The sequence below is a fragment of the Phlebotomus papatasi genome, chromosome 3, assembly GCF_024763615.1.
Source record: "Phlebotomus papatasi isolate M1 chromosome 3, Ppap_2.1, whole genome shotgun sequence".
NCBI lineage: Eukaryota > Metazoa > Arthropoda > Insecta > Diptera > Psychodidae > Phlebotomus > Phlebotomus papatasi.
This window is the reverse complement of record NC_077224.1, coordinates 63,202,242-63,217,763: the sequence shown is the minus strand read 5'-3', so window position 1 is coordinate 63,217,763 and position 15,522 is coordinate 63,202,242. Positions and strand designations below refer to the sequence as shown.

The 15,522-nt window shown below is 32.1% G+C and overlaps 1 protein-coding gene across 23 annotated transcripts in view; it reads left to right on the top strand.

The window, feature by feature from the left end:
• Window positions 1–15,522, top strand: part of LOC129807149 (1-phosphatidylinositol 4,5-bisphosphate phosphodiesterase classes I and II) — a 204,609-nt gene that overhangs the window by 133,643 nt on the left and 55,444 nt on the right. For all 23 annotated transcript variants that reach the window (XM_055856221.1, XM_055856232.1, XM_055856210.1 and 20 more), the window contains exon 5: window positions 6,002–6,135. In XM_055856221.1, the coding sequence (XP_055712196.1) occupies window positions 6,002–6,135 (134 nt within the window). The remainder of the gene's footprint in view (window positions 1–6,001; window positions 6,136–15,522) is intronic.

Sequence of the window (15,522 nt, the reverse complement as noted above, 5' to 3'; positions counted from 1 at the left end):
GAAAAATACAGAAGTACTGAAAATTAAAACGTCTTTAACCAAAAGCAAAAAGCATTGTCCTCCTCTTTTTCTCATCATCATCTCTTTCATATCACCGGCGTGTCGAGCGAGTGAGTGGGGTGAGTAGCAATCGGCAAAAGTCGTTGGGCTTCGAGATACCTATCGGCGACTGGGTATGTATGAGTAAAATTTTCTACCTTCTGTCTATGATAATATGAAGGAGTCGTTGGTTTGAGCCCAATGTATTTCATAAATTTTTATAACCGTGTACGAATTTTAGAATTTCGAAATTCTGTTCAAAGCGTTCGAATTCTACGAATAACAATATTTTGTGCTGTTTAGTAAAAAGCTGTGTACATTTTTAGCCAAAACACTTGAAGAATCAAACTCCGATTGTGAGCATAGCGATTACCAATTTCGGTGTCGGTGATAAAATCAACGTATAATGCCATGATAATTCAAGAAAAGAAGAGTGAGTCTTGTAAGAAAGAGCTTATTTAGAGAAGAATTTGGATCTTCTCAGGAAAGTGTAAGTTCACCCGTTCACCCAATATTTGTTTGAGTAGGTAATTGAGCAAATATTCTCATATAGAATCGACTTATTTGAATAGGTTTTTCTGAGCGTACCGGCAGCGATATGGAGCTTATGTGTTTAACATTTTTCTCATTTCTACTTTTACTTACTGCCTTGTCTTAGTTTCTGAGTTAACGTCTCGATAAACAATTGTGGTATGTTCCAACTAAAGAAATTTCACAGAAATTTATGGGTTTGTGCTATCGCATCATCATTTTCAACCACTTATTCTTATTGGGGTCACGGGCCCAGGACCTACAGCTTAAATCCAAGCCTGTCGATCCTCCGCCACTTTATGAGATACAAAGATGAGATTCTAGCCCACTAAATAAGATTCTTAATACACTTATTTATTTCTCCAAAGAAGTTTATTTTGGTTCATTTTTGATCAAATTCTAATGGTTCCATCCGGCACACCTTTTAGTTCATCAAAATTTCATTAAGCCTAAATTCGCGTCCCTTTCTTTTTCAAAAGATTTGCATTAGTCTATCTCACTTTTTCGGACTCACAATTGGACTGAACTATATTTAATTTGGTGTGATGGTCAATAGAAGAAGAAGAGTACGAAAAAGTAGGATAGACATATGCAAAGCTTTTAAGAAAGAAAGTTATGTGAATTTGGACTTTATGAAATTTTCCTGATCTAAAAGGTGTGCCGGAACCATAACACCTAAAATTTGAGGTAAGTCAGTTTAAAATTAATTGTTTGAAAAGAAAGCTGAAAATGCTTTATAAGAAATTGAAAATAACTAGGGTAAGATAGGGTAATGATGTCTAATTAGGAACTTTGGGATTTCCTAACAGTTTTAAATGAAAAAAAATAAACAACAAAGAAGTACTCTCGAATATAAAGTCATATAGTTCTTCATGGTTATTGGTTTTCCCTTTGACAATCTGAAATGATGAGAAAATCTCAAAAATCTAAAATTCTAAATTGAGTTTCTTATATTATTACGTATAGTATTATTAAAAAATATATATATTTTGTTTTTCGTTTTATTTCATATTTTATTCCTTATGGTAAAATTTTATCGATAAAAGCTACAATATACGATAAAAGTATTTCACTACCAAGAGTTATGTAATAACTTTCATAATTTTCAAATAGCGTGATTCTTTTTATTAAAGGTAGATGGTCAAGTCATAAATTGATTTCATTTCTCATCTTTTCACTGGTCATGTTTACGGTGGGCGTTCAGAGGGTGGCTTACGGCTAAACAGGGTCGAGTGTGGGTGATGTTGTAGGTCAATTGTATGACAGTTGTGTAGGAGTTGGAATTACTTTATTAAGAGATGATTTTCTTCATGAGGGTGGGAGTCAAAACAGAAGAGGGTGGAAATGATGAAAGGACAAAAAGATAACAATGATGTTTTCTTTATTGAATGATTCACAAAAATTCATCAAATTTATGAAAAAATCAAATCTTTCGACATTATTTAATTAAGTATGATTTATTATTTCAACAAGGAAAAATATACTTTCAAATTTTAAATCATGGAAATGTGACCTTTAGCAAAATACTCATAAAAACTCCGTCCATATACAAATTATTCACTGAGTGAGAGAAATCCGAAAAAGTTAGAATATCATTCCGGAAATGTTTATTTTACCCTGCAGTATTGATCAATACTAAAAGTCATTGATCATTTTAAAGAATGACATGGACTATAGTGCGACCCGAGTGTCAAATCTGGAACCAAATATATGGACTATAGCGAGGCTGTACTGTATTACCATTTAGTGAACAGATAATAACAACTTAAATACTCTTCACTAATTTGGAGAGTCGCGAAATATTGAATTGTATATGAAATTTCCCCACACTCCCTTTCGTGTAAAATTGGATACTGTAATTTTCTTTGAAAGGGTGATTCGGGATGGATTTTGTTTACTTTCTTTAGGTTGATTCAATCTAAATGTAGTGTTGACTTAACAAAGAGTTGAAATGTTGAATTACAACTACTTCTCAAAGTAAATATCAGGGGTTAATGGGATTTCTTTACTATATCTCTACTATTTTCAGGTTGTACGTTTTTGTTTAAAAATGTATCTATTTTGTAATTTTATTTGTAGTTGAGATTTCGTAGAGTTCAGCAGCTTCCTACAATTTTGTTAAATTACTTTAGATTTCCGATTCTTCGAAGCTTTTTTACTTCGTGTTTGTAAAATATTAATTTGAGGCACGCAGGTAAACAATATTTCTCTTGGGGATGCGTATGCTATTGAACATTTATAGACAATTTCATATTTATATAGAATTATTTGGGCAGTTCTTGGTCATAAAAGAGAAAGGGGTAACAAATAAACGTTGGTTATTCATTGATATTTGTCTTGTAGGTTAACTAAAAGGAGTCATTCTGGTTGCCATAAATGGCTCAGCATTGTGAAAGATGATCTATGTGTAAAATTCACTAGATGAAAATCACACATTAAGTTCTCATGGTGCTGATATAATGGGCTCCATAACTTGAAAGTTTCATGTTTTGTGGGTAATGTGTAGAGGAATTTTTATTAAAATTAAAACCATTTTCCGTTTTATAGCAGCAAACTCAGCGTGATTCTTCAACTTGTTGATTTTCTCAAGAAAATTTTCCTCGAGACATATTGTCTCCGAGTGTTTTAGTCAATAAAAGTCCTCTGAAATAGTCTAAATGGGATGGGAAAAAACAATCTCAATCCACTGAATTTTCATGATGACATAGTATTTTTTGTTCGCGGGGAAAAAGAATATAGAGATATTACAGTTGGTTGTAATTCAATGGATATCGAGGATATAGAACAGAGAGGCTGCATTTGAGACAAATTTTGTTTGGAAAGTTTTTGGTGAAGATTTTTTTAAGGAATTGAACCAATTGAACTTTTTGTTCAAATTGTCTTTTGGGACTGTGGTACTAAAAGAGTACAGACAATACTATAAAAGTTGCTATTTACTATAAGTTACAATTGGGTTTAATGTTAAGAAAATAGTATAACAATAGTATCTTAAATTACATTAGGCTTTGAAAAGATAGACAATTTAATTTGAATGGCAGAATGCCCAAAAATTATGCTACGAAGTAGGGTAATTTAAGGCAAAGATTAGCTGTTCCCGCAATGGACTTGAAGTAATCAGACGAAATTTTCATAAAGTACCGTTAGTACGGGTGACTATGTCCCCTGCGGGTGACTTTGACACCCTCCTGTTCGTAAGCTTTTCTTTAATTTACCGATCAGTCATGGTAGATCGGATCGGTAAAGATCATCCTTAAGTTCCAGAATTGAAGAAAATCTTACGAACAAGACGGGGTCAAAGTCACCCTCACTTACGGTATTTCTAAGACATTTTGTTAGAGCACTGTTACTAATGAGTAGTAAAAAAATAATTTGGTTAATAAAAAATAAACTTGATCAGTATTAATTTTAAAACTTTAAAAGCGGTAAGGTTTTCATTCACGTTTATCCAAAGGAACAATTGGCAGAAATTTCATCCTCTACCATCTTAGGTGTTAATTTATATAATTATATAAATTAGATCCGGTTTTGTAGATTTTTACAAAAACATTTTTATATTTACTTCTCTTTTTTTTGCTTTTGTTTAGCACGCAATTATACACAGTGCACAGTAACTTTTGCTTGCAAACATGTTTTCAAAATTTTCTGTAAGTATGAGCGAGACATATTTTCGAAAATTTCTATAAGAGCGAGCGAAATGACTAGATCTAGATATCACTCACTCTCATTGAAATTTCAAAAACATGTTTACTAAACAAAAGTTTAAAAATGCCCAACGGGAATTATACCCAACGCACAATAACTTTTGTTTAGTAAACATGTTTTTAACAGTTCAATGAGTGTGAGTGAGATCTAGATCTAGTCATTTCGCTCGCTCTTATAGAAATTTTCGAAAATATGTTTACAAACAAAAGTTATTGTGCGCTGGGCATTAGTCGAGTCCTTTTCTACACAATTTTTTTTATTTGTTATGCTTATGTTTTAAATCTCAAAAATCCCATACTCTGCATGTAAAATCTCAACTTCAAATCGCTCTCCTGAAAAATTTGCCTACTGCGAGTATTTCGTTTCTTTTTCTGTGTGGTCGAAATGTTCATGACCTGAGATGTTTGCCGGAGTTTTCTTTAACATTGTTTTTGTTTTATAAGTTTTGAAAAAATCTTTAGAAAATCTAAAAGCCTAAAAATACTTGAGAAAGTACAGACTTTCTGACTTAAGTCCTTCTGCTATCTTTTTCTTGTAATTTGTAAGTCCTCGAAATACTTGTTTTTTTTGTTTCTTTGAAATACTTCCTTTTTATTTGATAGTTTATTTTATATTGCAAACGTTTTCGAGAAAAAGAAAACAAATAATTAAAAAATTAATAATTAAAAAAAAAACTTTAATGTTCAATGGGGTGACATGATAACTTATTTTCGATAGTATCGACTGTCGATTCTGAAAAATAAAAATGATAGCGTATAACTGACGTAAATATTTATGAACAGTTACGTTCTTTTAAGGATGATACAATAAGTGGTTTAATAGTATTTAAAAATCTGTTATTCAGTGAATCTATCAGATTTAGATTTATCCAGGGGCATGACATTTCCTATGTTTCCCATATGTTTCTAGCGAGCCGAAAAAACTTTTGAGTTTATTAGCTGTTTTCTGTCATTGTAGAATGAATTAGCAAAAAATAGTAATACAAAATAAAAGCCAATTTAATAACGAAGAGGCAACCGAAAACCCCAAATTGGCAATCTACGTAGTTTTGAAGATATCTCGTGAAATGTGTAGGAAAACAGGAAAAAATTTACACTAAAACTGATCGCATTTTTCAGAGCAAATGTCACCCCCCTGGATTTATCGATACTATCGATTCGATAGTATCGAAAAGTTATCATTCCACCCCTGTTCTCCCCTATATAAAAATTTTACATCAATAGAGATGAATGAGCTTCTTATTTTGACTTGTGTAATTTATTGTGGTGATGGAGCGCTGCGACTTCAAGTGGCTACATGGAAAGGACGGAAGTTAAATATTTGAGTGGAAAATTTTCTGTGAAACAACAAATCCGGATAAAGAGGAATGAGTATCACTTTAATGGTCCCACACGAAAACCTACATAGTAAATCGGTCAATATAGTCTAGGAGATTGAAGCTTTTAACTTTGCCTTTCACACTCAAAAGCATTTGTTGAGGGGTAAGGAAAAGTTGAAAATACTCCCTCGAAGAACTCTAAAAGAGAGGGTAAAAAGTTAGAATGAAAAAGAAGTTTTTTCGTTGAACCTACATCATTTTGAAAATGTATGAAAATTGTTTGTCATCCTAAAATGGGTTATTTACAATTTGCTCAATAGACATGATTTTGGGGGTTGGTTTTATTTCTTTGTGTATGTGTACATGAGTATACACAAGAAAAAAAAGTGATGATAAATTTTCGATTTTCAGCACTGGTCAGAGGAATTGATGCGATTGGCCTTCAATATGACTCAACTGAATGGATCGGCTGTCATGTATCTGCAAAAGGCTCATACCAAACTCTGTCTCCAAATGGATAAATCTGGCAAGATTCCCGTAAAGAAGTGAGTATATAGCATGTTATTTATTTTCGTAAAATGAAACACAAGTGAAAGAGAAAATGTGAGATAAGGGAGTCCACCCACACAAAATCATCCACAGTTAATCGTGGAAAATTTCATCATGTCACAATCAATTTTTCATGCCATTACTCAATCTCCTTTCTGTCCACTTTTAAAAAATGAATTGGCTATAATTTTTGTCGTGTCCATATCCATAGCATCCACAGACTTGGAGTTTTTCTCAGAAATGACTTTATTGTATTGTCTGGCAAAGAGCAATCATCCTGCCACTATATATATATATTGGTTGAACCATCAGCTCCTTTTCCCATCACTTGTCATAGATCGTTAATGTAACGTGTTGAGGCTCTACCTCTATGGCATGTGATGTGAATTAAGTCGACGGTGTGGAAATGAGCAGAGAACTATCACTTCCTACCGCACATTCCGCAATATTGCCAGCCCATTGTTTGGGTGCACAATGAATAATTCATTGAAACCACTTTCCACTGACATTGCGTTTATCTTATTCTTATACCTCCCACTCCGTGCTATATATACTTATGTATGTAGTTCAAAATTTATCCTTGCAGACACTGTTGCTTCTCACTTCTTTTCCTCTAATTTCCTCCCTTTTGCAATTTGTGCTACCCGTGGGAAAATTGAAACGCTCACAATGCCAATAATGGACAAAAATAAATCAATATTTTTTTTTTTCTATTACTCCAAGAGTAGAGAATTTTGATGGGAAATGTGCTTCTGCAGGAAAATGTATCAATTTCAAGGAAAACGTGTACAGGATTTTATGTAATATTTTGTATTAGTTTGTGATTCAAGTTCTAGAGAACAAATCATTTGGTAAAAGGAATGTTCTTAGAGCGAAAAACTAGAATAGAAGAACGTGGACAAATGGTTCTTCTAAAATGTTAATTTTACCCTGCAGTATTGATCCAAAATCGGTGTAAATATTACCCTTTTTAGATGTATTGGGACTTAAAGTTACCCTTTTTCATATTAATTTTACACTTAAAAAGGTGTAAAATTAACATTAAAAAATGTTGATATATTTTTACACCAAAAAGTGTTAAAGTTATGAGGAAAAAAAGTTAATCGCACCCTCTTTTTTTCTCAGTGTACTAGATGGATTTGACCATAAGATCTATCAAAATCGGTTAAGAGAAAAACTTTTTCCTGACTACCTGAACTAATTTCTTTCTAATGTTTGTACGCAACCGCAATGTAGAAAGTTGTAGGAATCTAGGATATTTTTTGCAAATCTCTAACTATTTGCTATATAGGGAAGACTGGGGCAAAAAGTAACAAATCGAAAAATTCAAAATTCAATATCTTTCAAGGTAAAAAAGATAGCGGCTCAAGTTTTTTTTCTATAGATAGCCTCCATAGACCTTCTTCAATGTCGTAAGTTTCTTAGAATTCGAATAAGGAATTTAGAAAATAAAAAATATCGAAATTTTTAGCCTTAATTTTGAAATATTTTCCTTGCAGAAGATAACAATTATTACCTACTTATTTTCCAAAATTGATGCACTGGTGAATATTTTCTAAATAATTTGGATTTTTTGAATACGAATCCGCTATATATTTTAGAATTTCACAAAGGTTCTTTTCTCCAGAAATAATTTTATTAAATATGGCCATTTGGGTTAAAAAGTAACAAAAGGTATAGAGCAAAAAGTAACAAAAAAGTAACAAAATATGATAATACCCAATGTCTGGTACTATTTGCCCCAGTATTTTTGAGAATTGTCACAAAATTTCCTTTTAGAAATCGGATCGATAAACGTATTTCCTTACAAAATAGAGGAAAATTACTTTCAGAAAGTTGTAGAGCGGTAAATTTCCTAGAAAACTGCGCTAATTAGAATTTTTTGAAGCGCTCGAGTAGCTTGTAAAACAATAAAATATCCGTTTTGTGAATTTTTACCCTAGTCTCCCCTACCAAATATTTAAGCTCAAAAGTGATGAATTTCCAAACTACCGCATCGATCGATGAATGATTTTTATTAATTTTTCAAGTTTCCAATTAAAAAAAAAATTAGCTAGAAACTAAAATATTTTTCGTAAGAGCGAAAATTATCATTCATTGGTATTGTCAGACAAAGTATTTAAATATTTGGTCTATTTTTTTCCCTATAGATTAGACGTAAGATGTTTCACAAATTTTGTTTATGGGTTTAATTTTTATTGTTGATTTTTCGGTCCGTAAAAAGTGTCTGTCAGGGGCACTCAATGGGTCAAGTGGTAGAGCACTCGCTCTATGATGCAAGTGTCCCGGGTTCGAATCCCCTTTAGGTCACCAGGAATTTTTCTGGCGTTAAAGATGTTCGGATTGCATTCAGTGAGCTTCACGGCACTTGATTTTCAATTTCAATTTCAATTTCAATTTATTAGATTATCAAATAGGACAAACTGTCCTCTGTACAATAGTAGTCCCTATACAATTAATTTCTTTACAATTAATTGATTTCACGTGGCATGGGACTGACAATCTCATCCCGTATAAAAAAAATAATAATGCATGTCTAGAAATCCCCTTGCGGGAAGGCTTAGTTCCTTCATGGAATGTTGTGCCAGCATTATTATTATTTATAATTTTTGTTTTCAAATTGCATATAACTGCATAAAAATTTAAAAAAAATAGAGTTGTGCCCTTGTAAAGTCGAATTGTACAAAGAGAAACTGATTTTTTTCCATATCAATGAAACTAAAATTAACTGAAATCGAAAACGTAGTAAAAAATAAACTTAAATTAGAAAACGTCAAATTCAATTAAATACCAACTAAATTCAAAATTTTCAAGTGAAATAATTATGTGAATTTTAACTAAGTTCTGCCATGATCTTTAATACTAATGCTCTAAAAGCATAAACCTGTCGTCTCTATCAAAAATTATCTACGAAAGCACTTTTGAATTAAATAAACGAAACACGTGACTGATGCCAGACAAATTGTCAGGAAGCTCTCACCATGAATAATGCTTCTTGAGGCTCCCCATGTGCAATATCGTTACACGGTGAATATGCTCAATATGTTGTCTCTATGATAACATTGTAATATTTCCCAAGTGCCCAATGGCACCTATATATAATCCTGGGTATATGTAATGATGTATTGGATCTACAGGCACATCCATCAAACTGTTGCTGAATATTCTGTCACACAACCTCCCCCAATGAATGAAATTGCACGTTGTTAGAGTCTCCATTCATCCACTTATATTCCCCAACCTTATCGCAACTTCACCGTGCAAAAGTTGAACACTACCGAATCCTACATGTTAAGCCATAGTTATATGTTTAGTCTACAAATAATACACTTCAGGGTAGGTAGAATGAGATAACACAGGAAGAATAATGGACAGAAGACAAAGAGAAATGTGCAATAGTATGATACATATAGAGATTATAATTCAATTCAAATGGTGAGAAAAATTGCATCAATTGATCAATCACAATCCATTTTTCTGTGTATTCAATCCAAATATTGTTATAGATTGAATTGAGAATGATATGATATAATTCCACAGCATAAATCTCCTTTATAGGAAATGTTCATACGGTTCATACGAATGAACCGAACAAATAGCAGGGCGTCATTTTTTGGGCAACTTTAAAATTTTGTCAAACACCTTCTTTAATTATTAAAATTATTAAATTAATTATTAAATTATTAATTATTGAAATTATAATTTTTCGTATTTTCTCATAAAGCAAAGTCATGTATAATATAGGAAGATTAACCTTTAGAAAATGATAGGCTGTAGAATCTTATGGATCACTTGTCCTAAATATCCTAATTTTTACGTCAAAATTTTCCCAAAAACCTTGACTGATAACAAATTATTAGCCGTCATCGTTTATCTCCACAAATCGTACTGACATGATTTTCTCACCAATAATCCAGTGTCCGGAAAGCCCGGAAAGACATACTGCGGTCGTTGTCATCGTCTATCGCCAAAAACTGCTCTGATATGATTCTATCAACAAATAGGGGAAATGCTCATAATTTTGTCCAGTTTCTTATTTTGGACACTTTGAGGATAAAATTGGACACTAAAAATAAATTGATGAAAATGATGGATTTTTATTCCAATATTTGATGAATAATGAATTCTATCTAAATATTTGTTCTTTTTGGAAGATTTTAACACTAAATACGTTAAATTTTGAATATGATTTGAGTTGAAATCGCTTTGTTGAAAATTCAGTGTGAGCAATTGCTTACGAGAAATATGACAGAACTTTGTGTTTACTTCAGTCTTATTTAGCTGTGGTAAAGTACTAACAATATTTCTTCGTTTTTTTTTGAGTGATATTATTAAATATTCAATGAAAATTGTGTTGATTCACGTTACTGATGATTTGTACATTTGACCTGAAGTGAGATTTGCCTTGTGAATTAGATTTTTCGTGTGAAAAATGGGAAATTTTCTAAGACATTCACCAGTGAGGTGATACTCCTTATTTTATCCAATTTTATCCTCAAAGTGTCCAAAATAAGAAACTGGACAAAATTATGAACCTTTCCCCTGTCTGTTTGCTAAATATAAAAGTGAAGTTTTTCAACGGGGGATTTTTTTACTTTATACTGACTTTTTTCCAACCCCCAATTGGGAAATCTTGCCCCATGTGTCTCCCATTATCCATTTGAGAAAGATCAATACACGTTTTGAAATTGTTCTCATATAACAGATATCTCACGTCCACTTCAGTATTATATATATTTTATTTTATAACGATAAAAGCTCTTGTTCAGAATGACAAAGGGGAAGAGCTTTGGGTAGGGTAACGTGTGGTATTTCTGGACAAGGTGCTTTTCGGGACATAATATTTGTATTTCTGGACACATCAAAAATTCTCTAAATATTTTTTTTCTTATTATTTTAAGTTCTATATGAAATATTAAGCTCTTTAAGTCTCAGATAAACATAAAACTTCTGAAATTTTATTTAATTTAAAGTGTGAAATACGCGTGAATTGGGAGTATCACATTTCACTTTTTACAAAACCTTCAGTGTGACAAACAGTGCTTAGTTTTTTTTGATTTAAGCCACTTTACAAGTGAAATTTAAACATTTTTCCGGGTTTTCTGCCGTCTTACCCGGTGAAGTCGGTTTTGAAGTCGGCGGCAGACGCAAAAAATGGAGATTGGCAATAAATTATTATTATTATTATTATTATTATTTTTTTTTTTATGAAAGAGTGAAGTTTAGACCTTATACTTTAGGGTAAATAGTCAGGCTCAGTGACATTACTTTGCTTAACCCTTTTTAACGACGAGACACTTTTTACGGACCGAAAATCAACTATAAAAATTTAACCGATAAACAAAATCAATGAAACGTCTTACATCTTACCTTGGAAAATCCAACCGAGTCTGATTCGGTGCATTTTTTACCTCTACGAGCGATAAGGACGAAAAAAGCTCAAAACTTTAATTATTTTTTTTCTGAGAATACCAATGAATAATAATTTTCAGTGTAATGAAAAATATTACCTATGAGTAATGTAGCTTTTATTCCTAAAAAGGTTTTGTCTAAAAAAATTGGAAGTATTAAAAATAATTAAAATCATTTTTCAATTTGAGAATTTAAAAATTCGCCATTTTTAAGCTTAAATATTTACTATATAGCAAATAGCAAGAAACTGGCAGAAAATATCTTAGATTCGTTCAACCTTCTACTTTGCAATTACGTACAAACATGAGAAAAAAATAATTCTAGGTAGGTAGGAAAAATTATTTTCTTTATGGGACATCGGTGTTACAATCGTCCTTAAAGTGTTAATAGTGGTTTTTGTCTGTCCCGAAATACACCATTCTTACTTCTTTACATTTTGTGTTATTTTGAATAAAACATTATGCATTTTTTAACATTTTTCGGTAAGAATCTTATGACCAGCGCACAATAACTTTTGTTTGTAAACATGTTTTCAACATTTCCCATGAGAATGAGCGAGATGACTAGATATAGATCTCACTCACTCTCATTGAAATGTCACAAACATGTTTACTAAACAAAAATTATTGTGCGTTGGGCATTATTCTGGATAGAACAAGGAACATAAATATTTGTATCAACAAATTAGGAAAAATAATTTAAGAAGTCATTAGGTTGTTTGAAATTTGAAAGTGCTAAAAAGTGTCCCGAAATAACACACGTTACCCTATTCATATGAGGTAAAAGTACTTGGTGCAATGCCGTGATGGAACAAATAATTCTATATGCTCTTTGTCGTTAAAAGTGCCGGAAAAGGGAGACTGCATTTGAAAGTTTGATAGTTCTCAAAATGTAATTAGATGTTTCAGAAGGGAGAGATAGATGAAGACTTTAGATTTTAAATTAGTGTGAAATGCATGAATTCATTTGGAAGTTTCATTTGACTTTTGCACCATAAAAAATGAATAAAAGTTTTATTTGACTTTTTACAATAGATTTTTGGCATTCTGTTTTTTTGCAATTCAATTAAACGTTTATGGGAGTTTTTAATATCACACACTATATGCACATGGTGGAGGTGTTTTAAGTGAAGTTTTATGGAATATGTATTTTAGAGAAAGCTTTATCAGCATTTTCCTGGACTGTTGCGCAATATCGTCACTAAAATAATAATTTTCCCAACAAAAAAAACCCTTTTTTGTGCACGAGGATTAAATTACAGTGAATGAAGTGATTTTTTATGTGGGGAAAGAAGGAAGTGAGATAGCGACTTGGGTGAATGTTTTCTCTTATCAGTGACACGACGCAAGGGGGATCAATGTGGGATAAATTTTTGGCACGGAAGCAAGAAAATTCAATGGGACCGTTATCTGTTGGCGAGGTGGAAGGAAAATAAATAGCAGTGAAAAGGACGAAACAGGAGATTGTTGAGTAATCACCGAGCGGATCAAATAAGAAGTGAAATGAGAGTTTTGGGGGGTGGTTATATGAAAGAATCGCAATTTTTGAATGTCATCACTTTTGTGTCACGCCAATGAACGTGCTTTGCGTGAATGAGTTGAGAAAAAAGGAGTGGTTTTTTTTTGGGAGAATTTCCATATACCACATTGAAGGTAATATGGCAAAAAAGGAATAGAGATGTAGAAAAGGAGGATAAAAGAAAAATTGATGGGGAAATTGTGTTACTCTTAAAATGTTTTGAAAATTCAACTGTCACCACCCACCTGATTTACTCGACTAACATTTTAATCAAACGGTGAATAATTTCTTTTCATCCCTACAACTTTGTAGGGCATATAGGATGTCTAAGACTCTCTTAAGTTAATTTTCAACTCAATGACTGATCAATTATTACAAAATCTACCTCTTCAGCGGTAAATTGTCTTTTCGTGAGAGTACCTCAGGGGTCAAACAACAGGTAGCAATCCTCTCTCACATTTGCTCCAATTACATTTGAAGAGTGAGTACTCGGTGAACTCTACTCGGCTAGAGGAAAACACCAACTCTTGCTCTTACATCAATAATTTCTGCCTCCAATGAATTTTTGATTAAGCAAACTCTCAGGATATTTCATGGAAGTGAATTCGTGCAGTGTATTTAGAAAAGCAATGGATTGCTTCATTTACCCTCTTTCCAATAGACAGAGGAGGGGCAATTTCATATTACTGACTTTGACCAACTTTTACTCTAAAAGGGATAAACAGGATTAAAACTCAATGTGATCTTTATAAACTTAAATTACCACCATAGGGTATAAGAACCATTATTCGCCTGTTAACTATTTGAGTTTAATTATAATCATTTCAAGATTAGAAATATTTTCAATGGTGTCTTTATGGTAGAGGATAAATATGCTCATCACAGATTATAAACCTAGGAAATTTAATAAATTAGGGTAAGATGGGGTAATTTGGAATTATGTCTATTTTGGAATTTTGAGATTTTCTTACTGTTTCAGATGGTCAAAGAGAAAAAGAAAACCACGAAGAAATACAAGATTTTACATTTGTTATTTTTTTCACTTTACCATCCAAATCTGTTAGGAAATCTCAAAGTTCCGAATTAGACAACATTCCAAATTACCCCATCCTACCCTACCTATTTAAATCATTAGATTGCTATATTCAATTGAACTAAGATGTGGTGCAAAAATGGATAACATCTTCATTCTCTTCCTACATCTAATTTACAATTGATATAACCTGAAATGAAAATAATTTCTAAAAATCAACGTTTATATAGGGGAAAGTATTCTCCCTTCGAACGTTCATGCCTTCGAAAAATGTGAATTTTATTTTATTTTTCCTAAGAGACTTGCATACAATTATCACGTAATTATCAATAATTGATGATAAGCCACCTAATATTTAATAGAAATGTGTAAGTTTCTCAGGATATATGAAAGAAAATTCACATTATTCGGAGGCATGAACGTTCGAAAGGAGAGTACTTTCCCTTACTATGGTTCATTACTATATGAATATTTATTTTCTAAACAGAATTTTGAAAGAATAAAAGTTCCAAGAGCAAATTCGAATATTCTACTCCTAATAGAATTTTACCACTTATAGTAATTGACTTGCAATTGACGTGTAATATAACGGTTAACATTATAGCAATATACTCGTATTTTAGCTGAGAATTTTTACAATTTACACTTTTCACAATGTGATCTGAGGTGAACCCCATTCTCGAACGATTGGGCCCTTAATGCTTTCTACACACTACAAGCAATTTTCGTAAAAAATTGCCTTTTCTAAAAAATTCTGACGTTTCTGCCTACAAGGACAGGGGAAATTTTCTTTAAAAAGGCATTTTTTAAAGAAATTTCTACAAGTGTGTAGAGGCTATAAGAGAAGGCCGGATCGATTTCCGTTTTCTGGAGAGAAAACGGAAATGGATATCGACTTGCGGATTTCGTCAAAAGTTCAATCAGCGACTACTGGCTACAGATTGGTGATGGTAAACTGATCTCCATACACTCAGTCTCGGCATTATGCACTTTGGGATTATGCACCTGACGGAATTATGCAAATACAATTATGCAAGTTTGCCTACCATTGGGAGTCAATTCATGAAATCATTTTTGAAATACGCCTGAATGTATACTATGTTGCGACGCGGGAATTTTGAAAACACTTTGCTTCTTTTTCAGATTAAAACTAACTTCTTGTATTAAAGTAATTTTTTTTATATGTTCTAACCATTTATTGAAGAACTCTGACCAAAAAGCAATGTTTGTTGATGTATTTCTATTAAACTGTTGAATCTTTTTGTTTTGACTACTTTTACTCGGCGAAATGAAATTTTTAGTACACAACCCAGTTGACATGAGTTTGAAAAATATTTGTTTCACCCACTATTAAACCGATAAAAATATAATTTTTAGTTTTTCTTAAAGTAGGATATTTATATTATGTTACTGTAGTAAT